The 18,618-nt window shown below is 43.0% G+C and overlaps 2 protein-coding genes across 3 annotated transcripts in view; both read right to left on the bottom strand.

The window, feature by feature from the left end:
* LOC121923017 (zinc finger protein 239-like) overlaps positions 1-18,618 on the bottom strand; it is a 58,962-nt gene that overhangs the window by 23,977 nt on the left and 16,367 nt on the right. The gene's annotated exons all lie outside the window — the stretch shown is intronic.
* On the bottom strand, positions 1,543-18,092 carry LOC121922960 (zinc finger and SCAN domain-containing protein 31-like). 2 transcript variants are annotated; one of them, XM_042452962.1, is made up of 8 exons: positions 17,555-18,089; positions 14,861-14,978; positions 13,963-14,066; positions 12,645-12,771; positions 10,836-10,939; positions 5,629-5,755; positions 4,282-4,386; positions 1,543-2,840 (listed from the first exon to the last, which is right to left on the bottom strand). In XM_042452962.1, the coding sequence occupies exons 1-8, from the start codon at positions 17,990-17,992 to the stop codon at positions 2,302-2,304; spliced, it is 1,662 nt and encodes a 553-aa protein (XP_042308896.1). In that variant the 5' UTR covers positions 17,993-18,089; the 3' UTR covers positions 1,543-2,301. The 2 variants fall into 2 exon arrangements, with proteins under 2 accessions (XP_042308896.1, XP_042308895.1); XM_042452961.1 differs by lacking the exons at positions 1,543-2,840; positions 4,282-4,386; positions 5,629-5,755 and adding exons at positions 6,033-7,425; positions 9,028-9,657 and having other exon boundaries at positions 17,555-18,092.

The raw sequence follows: 18,618 nt of genomic DNA, 5'->3' as shown, positions 1-18,618 counted from the left end.
AGCGAAGAACGGCGGATGGGCAATAGAAATGCATCTGGTATGTTCCTGGGACGTCCCAGAAAACGCCTGCCACTCCAATGAGCCCCTCAAAACTACCTATTTTTTTTTAAATGGCACAATTTTTGCACAATTTCTAGCAACCAGAACTCAACAGAAAGTGCACTGTCCAGGCGTAAAAAATACTGGCAGTCCAGAAAGAAAGTATCTGGTTTGCCTCTAAAGCCACTCTCAAAATGGTTACAGGAAATGAAGTGCGTTCTCCATCTCCATTTTGAAACACAAGCGCACTTCCTGTCGCCATTTTGAGAGTCTGCAAAGGAAAATGGCAGTGTATGAGCTTACTCTGTGTGTGTGTGTGTGCCGGCTCAGGGGAACGTTACCTCTTGCCCTCAGTACTAGTTGAGTCTCCCTTATCAGAAATATATGCATACAAGATGCCTACCAAACATCAGGGATTGCCATGGCTAGATTTAGGTCCCATCTGCAAGAGATCACAGATGCAAATACAGGTTGCATCTCTATTATCCGAAATGTGTAGGACCAAAAGCGTTTTGGATTTTGGAGTTTTATGTATAAAATTATTAAAAATGCTGTGAATAAAATTACCTTCAGGTGTATAAGAAACCAATGAATTTCATGTTTAGACTTGGGTCCCATTGACATGATACCCAAAATCTGGGAAAAAATGGCAAAATCTGAAACACTTCTGGTGCCAAGCCTTTTGGATAAAGGAGACTCAACCTGCATCATGGTTTAGCAGGCTTGAACCAGCAACACACCCAGTCACAGGATTAATTTTTTGGGGAGGGGGGATTTTATTTAACATGTGGAAAAACCAAAAACATAGAAAAGACATAGTAGTCCCTCCACATCTGCTGGGGTTAGGAGCAAATTTTTATTACCTGAGAGAACTCCTCTCTAGCAATATCTAGGTCCTCCAGACCAACTCTATGGGCAAAATCTGCAGAATGCTGAACGTAGAATTAAGCTGGAGGACCTGCAAATGCCTAGAGAAGTGTCCTCTCTAGGAATTACTTGATCCTGCAACTTCTGGCAGAGTTGCGCTGGAGGACCTAGAGATTCCTAGAGATAACATATTAATCAAATCTGTGAATAATCAAATCCACAAAAGTCCAAGCCACAAAGTGGAGGGTTGACTGGAAAGCCATGCGTGCTAATAAGGAATTCTTTCACTCATAGGAAACTAACTATTTTGTTCAAGTATACTGGGGCAAAGGCACAGAATTATCCCAAGACCTGAGATAAATTCATTATTTTTATAAACACGTCCTTAAAGTTTCCATCTCAAGTTGAAACTCAAGACTCTGCAGCCTCTCCTAGTTTGTGCATTCTTACTTATTAATAACCTTCTCACTAATAATACAGGCCTACAAAACCGAGATTTCCCCCCCCCCCCCCAAAAAAAAGTCTTTTAAAAATGTATGCTGGTTTTATAGGCATTTGGCAACCCATGAAATCCAAAATCCAAAAACCCAAATCCAAAAATGACTGCGGATTTGCTCCCATTTTCTCACAATCAATGAATGAATGAAACGTTCTTGCAAAGAAAAGCCCTGAAAAGAATAAAAAAGGGGTTAAGGTCTTCTCATAAGACTTTTGAAGACCTTTTAAATTGCTGATGACAAACAAAGAAACAAACAGTATCCTCCCAAAAGCACTAAAAGAAATCATATTGGCGCATCGGTGTCCACACTTAATCAAAGCCAGGTCACAACCAAATTGATAAAAATATCAAATTTATAGAAGAACTGTCTGGTGCTTTTCAAATTCAGCAACCCAAAACACATTAGAAACAGCTAGAATACTTGGAAGGGCTTTTTCATCACAGGCCTGTAAAATTAATTTGATTGATCTACTATTTATTTATTCATTTATTTTATTGGATTTGATGGGATTCAAGGCAGTTACTAATGAATTCTGCCCTCAGGTCTCCTAACAGAAGTTTCCACTATGCTTCCTTCACTGTCACATTGCACTGTTGGTTCATGTTCAGCTTTTGGTCTACTAAGACTCTTAGATCCCTTTTGCATGTACTGTTGCCAAGCCAGGTGTCATCCATCCCATATCTGCGCATTTTGTTGTGTCTTCCTGCATGGCAGGTTTGGGTTGTATTGGATGAGGTCTCTTCCAATTCTAGGATTCAAAGTCAAGGCTTACACCAATTCATTTAATATGTCTCCTCAATCTAGGACTACAAATTCAGTTTAACTCTTCCAAAATGTGTGACTTGAAATTTCTGATGGCCCATGATAGAACTGCTTTCCCGAAAAAGTTATTTCCTCAACAGTATTTCACGGCCGCATGGATTTTTTGATGCATTTTATGGTTCCAGCTGTGACTGAAACACCTTCCGCACTCGGAGCACTGGTAGGGCTTCTCCCCCGTGTGAGTTCGTTGATGCGATTTAAGGTTCCCATTGTAACTGAAGCACTTTCCGCACTCGGAGCACTGGTATGGTTTCTCCCCGGTGTGGATCCTTCGGTGCAGCTTCAGCTTGGAGTTGAATCGGAAGCTCTTTCCGCACTCAGAGCACTGATAAGGTTTCTCCCCGGTGTGGATCCTCTGATGCGATTTCAGGTTTGAGCTCTGCCGGAAGCTTTTCCCACACTCTAAGCATATATGTCTTTTCTCTCCCGGGTGGATTCTTCCATGTTCGGTAAGGTAGAGCTGCTGAATGATGCTGCTCCCATGCTCCAAGGACTTCCAGTCCCCGATATTGTGAATAAGAGCGTCATTCCTTTCACGGTCTTTGCCGAGTAATGGGATTTCATGGATGTGGCTCCTCCGCTCAAACATCTTACTGTACTGCCTCACACCATCTGGAGAATTAAAAGAAATGTCTGATCAGGAAGGAACAGATCCTCAAACAGGAAAATAACCTCCAGTGATTTGCTATTTTGACCAAATCTTAAACATCCAGAGAATGATACACATACCACCAAAAAGACCAATAAAAGGGTATGAGTACAAATCATAGCCTGAACTTTCCCTAGAAGCAAAGATGACTAAACTGTCATACACTGGCCATCATCATCATCATCCTCATCATCCCAACTTCCTCCCAGTATAGGAATTCAAGACGGCTAACAGAATTTAAAACAGTAGAAGTTACAGTCTTATACCGTACCTTTGTCAGTGTGAGAAAGCCTGGCAGCATAAAAATGTATTAAAAATATCATGAAATGGCTTTAAGAGGAAAAGATAATGATGATTGATAAAGTCTAAGGGTGCATCTCCACCAGTGTTGCCAATTTCTGAGGAATTCCCTGGAATCCAGGGAATTTAATTAATTTCTTTCTGGGGATTTTGACTGAATAATAATAATAATAAATATTGAGGAATTCTGGGGATTTTGTAAAACATTCTGGGGACTACCTTCAAGGTTTGTTGGCAACACTGATCTCCACGGCAGAAGTAACACCGTTTGATACCATTTAATGCTATGGCATCCTGGGATCTGTAGTTTGTTGCGGCACCAAAGCTCTCTCTATCAGGGGAGACTAAGTATCTCACAAAATGACAAATTGACACAACCTCTAAGAAACAGACCTATAAACTAATTTGATAAGGATTGGATATTGATGATAGAATACATAAATTTTACTGCTGGCTTTCTCCCTCATGTGGATCCTATAGAATATATAAGTTGAAATGATAATATAAATATATATATATAAGCAAATATCAAAAATGAACTAACAAAGAACAATGTCCAGACAAGAATGATGACAGGATTAGATTATGGAGGTATAAAAATTAAATCAATGCAAAATTAGGTGATGAAACAGGGTGGAGGACAAGAATTTAGTTCAACTTCAACAAAATATGTCTATATCTATATCTATATCTATATCAATAGATATAAAGGAACCAAGGCTATAACCAAGCATTAGAGGTTTAGGAAATCATTTTACTGTGTTCTGCAATTATGTTGTTGTTGTTTTTAATGACATTAATGTCATTATTTTTATGTGAAATATTGGTCTGTCTGAATAACGATAAATATAATAAATAATAAATATTATACACAATAACAATAATAAATATATCGCAAAACAGCAACTACTATAAATCACAGGATTCCCTAGCAATGAGCCACGGCAGCTAAAGTGGTGTCGACATGCATTAAATTATGCAGTGCAGATGCAACCTGAATTCTCCCCTGGCCATTTCTCTGATCATTTGCTGGAGCATATTTGGGGGAAAGAATTCATCAACCAATACACCAGAACAAACATCTCCCCGCCCGAATGCCTGTACCTGTTGATCTCTCTTCCTCTTCCTCCTCTTCCTCTGAGGTGTCCGCAAATGGATCATCCTCTTCCTCCTGCCAGGAGATGAAATCTGAGCTGCAATCCGGAGTCCCTTTTAGAAATGTGGAAAAGTAGACATTACTGCTGGCACTTCCAGCTCTAGAAAACATGGAAAGAAGGATGCAAAAATGGAAGGAAGGAAGGAAACAATGCCCTAGTGTCATCAGCAGCCTGTAGAACTCATAGGCATCTGAATCTGACCAGAGCTGTTTCATCTGCATCTCTCTTAACTTTGTTAAGCGTGGTGAAACGTCAGCACCCATCAAGCCCTCTGAGGAGAGACTTACAGAGCTGGGGATGTTTAGCCTGAAAAGAAAGTTAGGAGATGACATGACAGCCCTGTTAAATATTTGAAGGGGCATCATACTGAGGATGGAGCAAGCTTGTTTTCTGATGCTCCAGAGAACAGGAAATCAAAGAATCATGGTTGGAAGATGACCTGAAGGGCCATTCGGTCCCTTGGATATGGAGCAAATATGGAGCAGTGGGTTCAAACCCCAGATGGCCATCTGTCAGGAGTGCTGGATTGTGTCTGCATGGCAGAAGAGTTGGACTCAATGGCCCTTTGAGTCCCTTCCTAGGATTCTAGGATTAGGAAGAACTTGATGATAATGGCTTTCCAATAGTGGAAGAGTGCCTTAGAGAGTAGTGGAGCCTCCTTCTTTGGAGGTTTTTAAACAGAGACCATTTTTAAACAGATCTTACAATCAGGAAGTTCTTTGTAATGGAAGTAGACCATAGTTGCAATGGAGGACCTCCAGATGCCTAAAGAGATGGTCTCTGTAGACATGAAGAGGCAGCCTCCTGCTGGAAACTGACCTGAAGTCACACAGAAAGACCTCCAGATGCCTAGAGAGACCTTTCTCATCCTGGATGCTTGTAAGTGAAACTGCAATTAACATCCTGGAGATATGGGTGATGTAGTCCATCATTTGAGTAAAGCAATAAAATAAAATTGTAAAAACTTTATTTACGGTTAACAGTACATTCTGAAAGCATGGACCAACCACAGTTGTCCCCAATGACAGCCTCCACAGTACACTGATAACAAAAATCATCTGTAGGTCCTCTGCGAGGAGAAATGTGGGCTTGAAAATAATCACAGAATAATAGAATTGCAAGAGACCAAGTTACAGGAAGACACACCAAAAGCCATTCAGCCTCTGTTTAAAAGCATCCAAAAGAGACTCCACCACCCTCCAAGCCTGTGTCTTCTACTGTTGACCAGCTCTAATGGTCTAAAGAAATAAGTGACGCTCAGAACTGCTGAGCCAAAGGGAAAAGGGGACCTTACCTAGGGAGACCAGAGTCCCGTAACTGTCTTCTGTGTCCTCTCCCTGCAGAGTCTTCTGTCTTGGATCCACCAGATTCCATTCTTCCTCTATGGAACTCACAACCACCTCCTCGCAGGTCAAGGGACTCTGAAAGAAGAGAAAGGACAGGTTCTGCTCAGAGAAAGTTTATGAATCAAAAGTGATAGCAAACAATGGGATGGATGGAGGTTGGATTCCATCCATCCAAAACTTCATTAGTTATAGATCCATAGATCTGGAAGCGACTCCCCCAAGGACCATCCAGTCCAATCCATTCTGTTATGCAGGAAGACACAATCAAACCTCCAAAGGAGATTCTCAGAGTGTAGTGGAGTCTCTTTCCTTGGAGGTCTTTAAGCAGAGGCTGGATGGCCATCTGTCGAGGATGCTTGGATTGAGAGATCCTGCAGGGAAGAATGGGGTTGGACTGGATGGCCCTTATAGTCTCTTCCAACTCTATGATTCTATAATTCTCTACCAAACTTTGAAAGACCATCTTCCACTGTCTAACAGCTTTTACTGTCAGGAAGTTCTTCCTAATATTAAGGTGGAATCTCCTTTCCTATAGTGTGCATCCATTCCTCCATGTCCTATTCTCTGGAGCAGCAGCAAATAAGTTTGCTCCCACCTCAGTATGACACCCCTTCAAATATTTAAAAAGGGCTACCCTATAACCTATGAACCTTGTCTTTCCTGGCCTAAACATATCCTGCTCCCTAAGCCACTCTTCACAGGGCTTGGTGGTTTCCAGACATTCCCCCATTTTGGTCACCCTCCTCTAGACATTTTGTGTCACCCGAAATGTAACTCTGGTAACCTTCTTACTATTGCCCTTCCACCGGCAGCAGGAAAAGCCACACAGATCGCCCAACAGACAACAGACACAACAGGTTTCACCACAACTAACATCTTTTTTTATTGAACATTATTATAAACTATTTTTATTTCTCACTGAATATTTTTAATGAACATAAAAAGCAACATAGAACTCTCCAAACAACCCAAAGCCCTCTCTGAACATCCCCGTAGTGGTAACAAGGTCCGAATAAGTACTAAGGGTTTTCACACCGCACTGCATCTTCTCCAGTCCAGAAGTATTCTGCGAGCGCATCCCGCACAGCCTCCCCTTCTTGTGTTTTCTGTTCCTCAAGGTTCACTATCGGTGCCCCTGAGGTGTCCCGCACGTACTCCCCCAACTGATGAGGAATGATGTCCAGAATTTTTCCCTTGGTCTCGCATATATTATGCAAGCTCACACATGCGGCGATGACTGAAGGGACATTCTTTTCGGCCACCTCCAATGAAGCAGTCAGGCATTTCCAACGGGCTTTCAATCGGGCAAATGCCCTTTTCACTACATTCTGGGCACGACTCAGATGCTTGTTAAAGAGTGCCTGTTTTTCAGTTAGGGTACCCTCGTATGGCTTCATCAGCCACTTTCGGATGGGGTAGTCGCTGTCTGACAGGAGCAGTGGTCCGACCTGCTGGCCCAGCACAGTAATGGTTGGGTTTCCTGGGACAAAAGTCCCTGCCTCCATGGCCTTGTAAATTGCCGAGTTCCTGATGATGTGTGAATCGTGATCCTGGTCGCTCCAGCCGATCTCCACATCTAGAAAGCGTCCTGTATGGTCAGCAGTCGCTTGAAGCAGGACAGGGTAAGTGTGCTTATGGATGATAAACTCCCCTCCTTGTCTCACCGGCAAAAGGATTTGGCAATGGCATCCATCCACTGCCCCCACCACCTGCGGGAATCCCAATTCAGAGAACCCTTCCATGATCTGTGTGGGAAGCAAAGTGGGAACGGGAAGGAAAAAGGCAATTACTACAGTTATAGGCACATCCCTCCATACAGGTGAAATTGAAAAACATAAAATCTCTAAGGAAAAGAACAGCTAAAGTTAGGAGTTATAAAATGTCACACTGTCTATGAAAATTTACCTGAAAAACTTTGTGTATAGTAGTTGTGAATTCTGTATTCTATGATACGCACACAGACACACGTCAGCCATGACTACAATCGGTCACGACTAGATAATCCTGTTACCTTTACGTATACCTTCATGTATATGTGTGTATAAAAGTCTGTATATGGTATATATTTCACAGATCTGCATATGGTATATATTTCAAATATACCATATACAGTGGGCCCTTGGCATCCACTGGGGTTTGCTTCCAGAAGCCCTGTGGATACCAATATCCATGGATGCTCAAGTCCCATTAAATACACTGACATAGTAAAATTGTGACTCTTACATAAAATGGCAAAATCAAGGTTTGCTTTTTTGGCCTTTATATATTTTTGAATATTTTCAAGCTGTGGCTGTTTGAATCTGTGGATAAAAAAAACTCCATGGATATGGCAGGCTGACTGTAATATAATCAAATCAATAAAATAAGACATTGAAGATACAAGGAAAAGAACCAATGCCTTGTGAGGAGACCTGCAGTTTCTTGGAAAGCAACAGTCTTTTTGAAGGCAAGAAACTGGGATGAATTCAATCTCCAACAGTGTAAGTGTCCTTCAAGAGACAAATGACTGAAGCAAATGTCTTGATAGGAAAGAATTAAGTCAGGCTGGTTTCGTCAATGACAGTTCCCAACTACTTGCAGCCAAAGGCCTTTTGACAACAAGTCTTCATCAATAACTGGAATATTTTTTTTAGAATTTCCTTATCACAAAAGAATCAATGACTGTGAAGAGTAATCCACAGATATTCTCCTGCTTTCAGTCTTTTTATGTTATATTCCAAGTATTGTTTTACTGAGTTGCTTATATTATTATATGGTGAGAGTTTTAGTGGTGCAGTGGTTAAATGTCTGTAGCCACTAGTTCATTACCAGCCAAGGGATCAGGGCTGACTCAGTCTTGCATCCTTCCACAGGTTTCTAAAATGAGTACCCAGCTTGTTAGGGGCAATTGGCTTACACACTGTACACTGTTTAGGAAGTGCTTAAATGTACAGATAAGCAGTATAGATATGTACTTGCTATTGGTATATCTGGAAGTTATTTAAAAACACAAACACACACACATATATGTATATAAACCAGTTTTTCATACAAATGTTCATAGTGTGAGATTTTATAAATCCTAACTTTAGCTGTCCTTTTCCACATCCCTCCATACATATGGTACATGTGATTACACAATCTATTGACATTGCATTCAAGAATGGGGGCAGAAATGACAATCCATGATTAGATCAGGGAGCAGAAATGACAATCAATGCAGAGATTGGGGGCAGAAATGACAATCAATGCGCAGATCATGGGGCAGAAATGATAATTAATGAGCAGATCAGGGGGCAGAAATGACAATCCATGCACAGATCAGGGTAAACATAACAGAAAGGAATTGCATTAACAGCAATACATACCTCCTGAACATTTCCCAGGAAAATGGTGCGGGGCAGAAGAACCATTTCCATTGACAGTATGACCTCCATGAAAATGTTTGAAACTGTGGATCGGCCAACTCCAAACTGCTGAGCCACACGTCGACATGAACACCGGTTCGCAAGCACCCATAGGGTGATTGCGAGTCTTTCCTCTACAGGAATGGCCCGCCTCATGATAGTGTCTTGCTTCTGCACTTTTGGACGAAGCAGCTCCACTATCTGGAAAAACGTGTTGCGGGACATTCGGAACACGTTGTACCACTCTTCGTCCGACCACGCCGTCGTGACAAAGTTGTTCCACCAGTCCCGGCTTCTTGCACACACCCACGTACGAGGAGCCTGTCCAGGCCCACGAGGAATCTCGAGCACAGCCGGATTGACCGAATTGAGGCTAGCAGCCCACTGCAAAGCCAGAGCACGGTGTCGCATGTACTCTCGATGACGTTTTTCTATGGTTCTTTGCCGTTGCATTCTGCGCCTGCGATAGAATATGTCCAGTGCATCACGCACCGCGATAGTGGTTTTCAGCAAGGTAATCACTGCCAAGCACACCTCCAATGTGGTCTTCATTCCTGCAATCTCCAATCCCTGACTGCAAGCGACAATGACCTGTTAAGGCAATGGCGGTTGCATAATGTGTGCAGGATAACTTAAAACTGCAGCATGCCTGCCCATTCATACAAAGCAGCTAATGGGAATGCTGATGGGTGGGAAACAAAAGGTGACTGGCTCATGATGATTGACACAGAAATATGTATCACAAGCATGATGGAATTTTTTAAAAGGTGTGAATACAGTTGTGTGGAGGAAAATATTACAAGGTATACAGTATAACATTCAAAGGATCTCCCTTTTGCATCACTGTGAGTTTGAAAAGGGGAATGTGCAGCTGTTCACTCTGATATCACTGGAATGAATGTGGCATTCACTAGGTCACTATGAAGCAGGAAAATGTGCTGCAACTACAAGATGGGTGAACATTTTTCTGGCAGTATAGACAAGCCCTTACTCTCTGGAGCAGTAGAAAACAAGCTTGCTCCATCCTCAATATAATAGCCCTTCCAATATTTAAGCATGGCTAACATGGCACTCTCAACTTTCTCTTCCCCAGGTTGAACATCCCCAGATCCCTCAGCAGCTCTGCATAGGGCTTGGTGGTTTCCAGACCTTCCACCATTTTGGTTGCCCTCTTCTGGACACGCTTCAGCTTGTCCTCATCCTTCTTGAATTGTGATGCCCAGAGCTGGACACAATATGTCAGGGAAGGTCTGGGCAAAGCAGAATACAGTGGCAATATTATTTCCCTCAGCCAGGACTCTAGACTCCTACAGATGCAGTCTAAAATAGAATTGGCCTTTTTAGCTGCCACATCACTGTACTCATGTTCAGCTTGTAGTCTACTAAGACTCCTAGATTCCTTTCACATGTACTGTTGTCAAGCTAGCGCTCCCTATATATGAACCTTCCATTTCTACTGCTAAATGTAGTACCTTACATTTCTCCCTTTTGAAATTCATTTTGTTAGTTATGGCCCAGTGTTCTAATCTATTATGGTGATTTTGAATTTTGATCCTGTCCTCTGGGGTATTACCTACCTCTCCTAATTGGTGTCATCTCCAAATCTGATAAGCATGCCCCCATTCTATTATCCATCATTCATATAGATGTTGAATAGTGCTGCATCCCATGTATGCAAATCCTTGTTACGGTAGAGCCATTTCTTTCAGGAATTTGAAGATTTACATAGGATAAACCCCATCCCTTATCCTTGATGATTCTTCCCCCACCTGATCAAACTGTGCAGCGAGTGTATCTATTCCACCCGAAAGAGAAGACAGTCGAGAAGGAACATCCAGGGTCATTTCGCTGTCTCCAACCTGCATCCCATTTCCTGTTAGAAAAACAGAAGGTGATGCATTTTATAATGTGTATATTAGCTCCCTAAGAACAGCAAATTATTTTAGTCATTTATATTGAGCCCTTCTCCTAATATTGGGACTCAAGGGCGGTTGTTGTTAATTTCCATCAAGTCAACTTCGTGAGTCCTTGTCATCATAGAATCATAGAATCGTAGAGTTGGAAGAGACCACTAGGGCCATCCAGTCCAACCCCCTGCCATGCAGGAAATCCAGTTCAAAGCATCCCTGACAGATGGCCATCCAGCCTCTGTTTAAAGACCTCCAAGGAAGGAGACTCTATCACCCTCCGAGGGAGTGCATTCCACTGTCGAACAGCCCTTACTGTCAGGAAGTTCCTCCTAATGTTCAGGTGGAATCTCTTTTCCTGTAGCTTGCATCCATTGTTCCGGGTCCTGTTCTCTGGAGCAGCAGAAAACAAGTTTGCTCCCTCTTCAATATGACATCCTTTCAAATATTTAAACAGGGCTATCATATCACCTCTTAACCTTCTTTTCTCCAGGCTAAACATCCCCAGCTCCCTAAGTCGTTCCTCAAAGGGCATGGTTTCCAGACCTTTCACCATTTTTGTCGCCCTCCTTTGGACACGCTCCAGTTTCTCAATGTCCTTTCTGAATTGTGGTGCCCAGAACTGGACACAATATCAGTACCAAAACACTCTCAGTAGCCTTGCTCAGGGACTATAAACCCAGGGATGTGGCTTCCACAGTAACAGCAGTAGGAGTCGTCGTCATCATCATCATCAAGGGCAGGCCTGCACAACATATAGCGGGGGGGGGGGCATATGGCCCGCCAAAGGATTTTGGGTGGCCTATGAAGATGTTGAACAACTTCAAGGCTCCTCTGTTGCTCAACCTTCTGAGGAGAGGGCTATGTGAAGGAGGAGGAAGAAGGGCAGATGTTTGCCCTACAAAACTCCTCTGCTGCTTAGCTTTCTCCCAAGGGAAAGTCCAGGTGAAGGAGGAGGAGGATGGTCAAACACTTGCCCTGCAGGCCTCCTCCGCCATTTGGCTTTCTCCTGAGGAAAAGGCCTGGTGGCAGTGGTGGAGGAAGGCGGGTGAACATTCACCTGCAAGGCTCTTCTGCTGCATGGCTTTTTCCTGAGGGCAGTGGAGGAGGAAGAGGGACAGAGGCTAGCCCTACATAGCTCCTCTGCTGCTCAGCCTTCTCTGGAGGAGAAGACTGAATGGAGGAGGAGGAAGGGCAAGGCTCCTCCACCACTCAGCTTTCAACAGAGGAAATGGCTGGACAGTGGAAGAGGAGGATGAAATTAATATTAATCATATTAATAATTATTAATTCATTAATATTTAATTAAAACCTATCTGCGACCCAAAGAAGTTTAGCCTCTTTTAATTGTGGCCCTTTCCTACTGCCAAGTTGTGTAGGTTTGGGATCCCGGGAGTCCAAAACATCTAGAAAGGCAGATTTTGGGAATAACTGGTACAGACTTTAAAGACCCAACAATCCTGCCAACTTCAGAAGAAGAAGAGAGTGTTCTACCAAGGCTCTGATGGTTTCTTATATGCCACCAACTGGAACAGCTGTCATATGCATTTAACAGTTATCCCATGGATATAGACAAGCCACTGTTAACCACTGCAATATTGCCGGAGTGCAAGGATGCCTCCCAAGAACTTTTCATGTCTACTGGCTACTAATCGTATTGGGGATCCCTACCTAGGGAGGAAAAATGCCCATAATTCTCCTGTGTGACTTCCTCATAGAGAGCCCTCTGGCCCGGGTCCAGTAGCATCCACTCTTCCTCTGTGAAATGCACCGTCACCTCCTCCAGGGTCACTGGAAACTGGCCAAAGGAAGAAACAAATGGCTTGAACAGGTAGGTCATACAATTAAGAGAAGTAAAAATGGTGATTTGGTGAGAAATGAGATCCTTTCTTAAGACGTTTCATCTTAAACAGCTGTGAAGCACAGAGAGAGAAAAAGAAACAAAGAGGGAGGATCCTTTCATTTGCAGAAAGATTTGTCCAGGACAAATCCCTAACTCTTTTTTTTTTGAAACATTGGGGCTTTCCAGACCGGCGCTTTGCACCGGCCTGGATACATGCTAGGGTTGCCCAAGGGCAGTGCCACCGCACGCCCCGCAACCCTAGCATGTCACGGCGGCGTGATAATGGCGGCGCCCTGTATACACATAACCACAAATTATTACATTACTAATAACCTGTCTAATTAAAAATAATAATTTTAAGCCGCTCTGATAGCCTTTAGTGCTGAAGGGCAGGGTATCAATACCATAAATAAATAAATAAATGCTAGATTTCTTATCACTTATAATATCCACAAATGATTTCCAATTATTTTTTAGAAAATCTTCAATTGGCATATCCTTTAGAAGTAACATGAATTTGGCAATTTGGACAACTCAGCAACCTTAACAATCCGTTCCTCCCTTATTGGCTCTTTGGTCTGTTTATTTTTCCTGCTGTTGTTATATATCGAAGAAGCAATTCCTCTCCAGTTTTTTCTCCACAATGCCCAGCAAAAATATTTCCCTTCACATTACAAAGTCTACCTTTAGATTATTTTGGATGAGCCTATCAATTTTAGAGTAGTAAACCTTTTGCTTCCTTATGAGTCCACCACATCGGAAAAAGGACGTGCCAGTTTGGCGTAGTGGTTTGAGCACTGGGCTAAACTCTGGAGACCAGGGTTTGATTCGCCGCTTGGAGTGCAAGGATACCAACCCACTGGGTGACCTTGGGCAAACCACACCACACTCTCTCAGCCTCACAGGAAGGCCATGGCAAACCCCCTTTGACGAAACTTGCCAAGAAAAACCCATGACAGGTTCTCCTTAGGGTCGCCCTAAGTGGGAAACAACTTGAAGGCAAACAGCACAACACACAACCTTGTCTTGACATCCCCAACTCTGGTTTGACTCATGCTGAGACATTTCCAGCAGCTTATTTGGAGTAAGAGACCTTCTGCACATTATCTTCAACCCAACTTTTATCTCTGTTTAACTTTTTCCTACCTGATCCGACTGAACAGCAAGTGAATTGAGTTCGCCATAGAGAGAAGATGGCTGCAAAGGAACCTCCAGCGATATTGTGTTCTGTCTGACTATCCTTCCCTGCCCTGCAAGAAAAACAGAAAGATCACTGTTATCTATATCACCTTTTTAGCTTAACATAACTTTATGTATACTCAGGTTGAAGCTATACTGGCCAGAATACATTGATAGCAGACTGGAGTATTCTGGCCCTGAAGCAGTCCCTGTTAAGTGAGCACTCTGGAGTGATGCCATACGGCTGTCTACCGTTGTTCTGTTTGGCAACACCACACCATTGGCATGGAGCAAAAACAGGGCACCCAGTGTTGATCAGATGGCTGGGCACCTTGTTGTGACCTCAGAGGGAGTGATTCGTGCCAGCTATGTAAACAGCCACCTGACATTGCTCCAGAGCACTCTGGATTTTCTTGTAAGAGCTGGAGTGAATGGTGAGAATAATAATAATAATAATAATAATAATAATAATAATAATTCTTATCCTCCTGCCCTCATGGATCAAGGTGAGGAACAACAATAAATCAACAATGAACAATATCCATTGCAATACATTAATTAAAACAAGCAACAGTTTAAAAGGATAAATAAGACACATGCAATTCAAAACAGTCTAAATAAGCCCGCCGGAAAAGACTGGCATTCAATGCTCTTTTAAATTCAGACAGTGTTTTCAGCTGTTGAATCTCTTCTGGCAGTCATTCCACAATTTGGGGGCGGCTGATGGAAAGTGACAGTCGCCAAACTAGTCCTGTTGTTGGTATTGTCTTTGAGTCGATCTCGACCCATGGTGACCCTGCTGTGAGTGACCAATGTGCATCAGTGCCCCATGCACATTGGGGTGGGATGCACTATGCCCCCTTACCTGGCAAGGTGGCACCTGCATCTCCTTCCTGCACAATCCACTTGAACAGGGGCTTTTGTGCAACATTTGGCAGTATCTTCTCTGTCACAGGGAAATCTGCAATGGCTTCATCCTTGACCTGGGAAAGAGGCAAAGACCCCAAGAAAGCAGGAGGAAGAGAATTAGGCAATGGAACAAGCAAAGTGTTCTAAATGGTAACCAGTTACAGAGTTGGAAGAGACCATTGTCAAATAGCCCTTACTGTCAGGAAAGTCCCTCCTAATGTTGAAGCGGAATCTCTTTTCCTGTAGCTTGCATCCATTGTCCGGGTCCTGTTCTCTGGAGCAGCAGAAAACAAGCATGCTCCCTCCTCAACATGACATCCCTTCAAGTATTTAAACAGGGCTACCATACCACCTCTTAACCTCTTTTCCAGGCTAAACATATCCAGTTCCCTAAGTCCTCACAGGGCTTGGTGGTTTCCAGACCTTTCACCATTTTGTTTTTTTTTAAAGTTTTTTATTGATTAAAAGACATCAACAATCATCACGTACAAAACAGAACAAGACATAACAAAACAAACAAACAACAAAAAAAGAAAAAAAAAAGAAAAAAAGAGAAAAAAATACAACATATATCAGAATGTACTATTTCAGATATAGTACAATAATCTGTAATCGTTGGTTCTACTTTAACATTGAAAGTTGTTAATATTTCTATCGGCTTTCACAAATTTAATCAAAGGCATCCAACATTTTTTCCGGTTATTCCAGTCCTTATCCCTAATCAGACAAGTGAGCTTATCCATCTCTAAGTAGGTCATCAACCTCATCCACCAGTCTTCCCATGTCACGACTTTCCCTTTCCATTGTGAAGCGAAAACTATCCGAGCCGCCACTATCATATAAAACAAAAGTACACCAAATTTGTCTTCTAATTCATTATCCGTAATCATATTTAACAAATAACACTTTGGTTCAAACTTAAATTGACAACCTATTATTTTTTGAATTTGCTCATGGACCTGGATCCAATATTTTTTAGCGTAATCGCAATTCCACCACATATGCAGAAAGGACCCCACGGCCTTTTCGCATCTCCAACATAGGGGACTGCTGTTTTTGTAAATTTTTGCTATTTTAGCTGGGGTCAAGTACCACTGATTTTGCATTTTATAGTAATTTTCTTTGAGCTCCACACATACAGTATGTTTCAATCTAATTTTCCATGTTTTTTCCCACTGATCCAAGGACAGGGGCTCCTGCAGATCTTGAGCCCATTTAATCATTGGTGGTTTCACAGATTCCTCATACATTTCATACTTCAGTAAGAATTTATAAAATAAAGATATTTTCTTTGGGTTGTGGGAATAACTAATTTTGTCAAAGTCTTTCATCATTTTGGATGTGTTACAGCTGTAATTTCAGGCTTCATTCAGTGCCAATACCTGACACTCATAAATCATATAAGTTAAGTTTTATTGACTGTAAACTGATGCAGCCAGGGGTCTACAGCAGAGGAAAACATCCAGGTCCTTGAGCTGTTGGGTTCCAGTATCCCCCTTTGCAAGTGGTAGAACCAGCTCCCTTAAACCACAGATTCTACCCAAATCAGCCTAGGGCCCATATGCCAGATCCCAAAGATGGATCAGGGTTAGGAAGCTAGGTACATTTAGCCTGCAAGAGAGATGGTAAAGGGGTGACATGATAGACTTGTTTAAATGTTTGAAGGAAAGTCTTATTGGCGACGAAGTAAGCTTGTTTTCTGCTGATCCAGAGAATAGGACCAAGAACAGTGGATGCAAGCTACAACATTAGGAAAACAGCTGGACAATAAGAGCCATTTGACAGTGGAAGACACTCCTTTAGAGGGTGGTGGAGTCTCCTTTGGAGGTTTTTAAACAGAGACTGGATGCTCATCTGTGAAAGAGTGCTTTGAATGTATATTCCTGCATGGCAGAAGGACGGCCCTTGGGATACCTTCCAACTCTAGGATTCTATGATTTCAGTGTGCGTACATGCCCCTTACAACAGTGCCTAGCAGATGACTTTTTGGGTTTATTCTTGGCATCTTGGCCAAAGGTGAACAGCTCTCTGGTGGCATCAAAGTCTTGTATTTTGTGATCAGTGCAAACGTTCCTCCTAATGTTTAACCTACAAACAAAGTAGACAGCTTGTGGTGTATGATTACAAAAGGATAATCAAACACAATGGCTGATTGCAGGGTGCATTGACACTGCAAAGATTATGCCTACTTTAAGTGCTGTAGTGCCATCCTATGGAATCCTGGGATATATAGTTAAATCCCTGTAAGAGTCTGAGGATGGAGCCAGGGCACTTAGGTGGCATCAAACTGCATTATTTCTACCACAAAGATGCAACCTCAGACTAATCTGAGTATGACCACTTGTAGGAGAGCCAATGTGATGTGTTGGTTTCAGCAATGGACTAGGTCTCTGGAGACCAGGCTTTGAATCCCTGTCCGGCCAGAAACCCACTGGGTGACCTTGGGCAAGTCACTCTCTCTCAGCCTCGGAGGATGAGGTAAACCCTCTTTGAACAAATCTTGCCAAGAAAATCCTATGAAAAATTAGCCTTAGGGATGCCACGAGTTGGAAACAATTTGAAGGCACCCCAGAACAAGCTTTAGGTGTATTGGAAAAAAAAATGGAAACATTTTTAGCAATGTGGTGCTACCTGAAGGAAATGCTCTCACCTGGTTTTTGTGCTCTGGTTGGCTCAGGAGGAAGCCTTCTGCGAGGGCCACTGCTTGGGCGCTGGTCTCTGCCCCGCATTCCCGAACCCAGTTCCCTATCTCCGGGGGGAGGACAGACAGAAATTGCTCTAGCAACACCAGGTCCAACATCTGGGCCTTGGTGCGTTTGTCCGGCTCCAACCACTGGCAGCAAAGGCTGTGGAGCTGACTGCAAATCCTTCGAGGTCCCTCCTTGTCCTGGTAACTAAACTCCCTGAAGTTCCGGCGTTGACTCTCGGAGCTGGTGGCGTCCCCGATGACCATCTTCTCCGTGGTCCTTTCCCAGGATCCTCTGCTGCTCTGAGCTGGGAAAACGAGTGGGTGGCTGTGCCCTCTCTCCGGACCAGAAGCTTTTTGATTTTCCATCTTTGATCTCCGTTCTCCCTCAAACAAGACCATTGGGAGTCAAACCCGATGCGACGATTGTGTCTCCTGCAATCGTTATCTGTACTGTATCTTCCTTGAGACAATAAGAAGGGCTGTCAGGAACAAGTAGAAAGAAAGAGAAGAATCCTGTCTTGCAAACGTCTCATTTGTGCACTCTAAATGCATCTAATGAACCTCTACTAGCTGATTCTTTTTCTTACAATTGTGCCTGGCTGATCCTAGAATCCTAGAGGTGGAAGGACCCCAAGGGCCATCCAGTCCAACCTCCTTCTGCCTTGCAGGAAGACACAATCAAAGCACCTCTGATAGATGGCCGTCCAGCCTCTGCTTAAAGACTTCCAAGGAAGGAGACTCCACCATTCTCCATTGAGAGAGTTTGTTCCACTGTCGAACAGCCCTTACTGTCAGGAAATTCTTCCTAATGTTGAGGTGGAATCCCTTTTCTTGGAGCTTGCATCCATTATTCCTGATCCTGTTCTTTGGAACAGTAGAAATTAAGCTTGCTCCATCCTCAATGTGACATCCCTTCAAATATTTAAACAGGGCTATCATATCACCTCTTAATCATCTCATCTCCAGGCTAAACATCCCCAGCTCCCAGACCCTTCACCACTTTAGTCACCCTCTAGCTTCTCATC

This window comes from Sceloporus undulatus, chromosome 2, assembly GCF_019175285.1.
Source record: "Sceloporus undulatus isolate JIND9_A2432 ecotype Alabama chromosome 2, SceUnd_v1.1, whole genome shotgun sequence".
Taxonomy (NCBI): Eukaryota; Metazoa; Chordata; class Lepidosauria; order Squamata; family Phrynosomatidae; genus Sceloporus; species Sceloporus undulatus.
Note: the sequence above shows the minus strand (reverse complement) of the source record. Positions and strands in the feature narration are given on the sequence as shown.

Bases quoted from the DNA above. Each gene is read 5' to 3' on its own strand.
- LOC121922960 (XM_042452961.1), bottom strand. From the start codon at position 17,992: ATGGTCTTGTTTGAGGGAGAACGGAGATCAAAGATGGAAAATCAAAAA. The intron at 9,658-10,835 runs GTGGGGGAAGAA...TTGCCTTAACAG, and splicing joins TCGCTGCACAGTTTGATCAG to GTCATTGTCGCTTGCAGTCA. The intron at 7,426-9,027 runs GTATGTATTGCT...CTTCCCACACAG, and splicing joins TCCTGGGAAATGTTCAGGAG to ATCATGGAAGGGTTCTCTGA.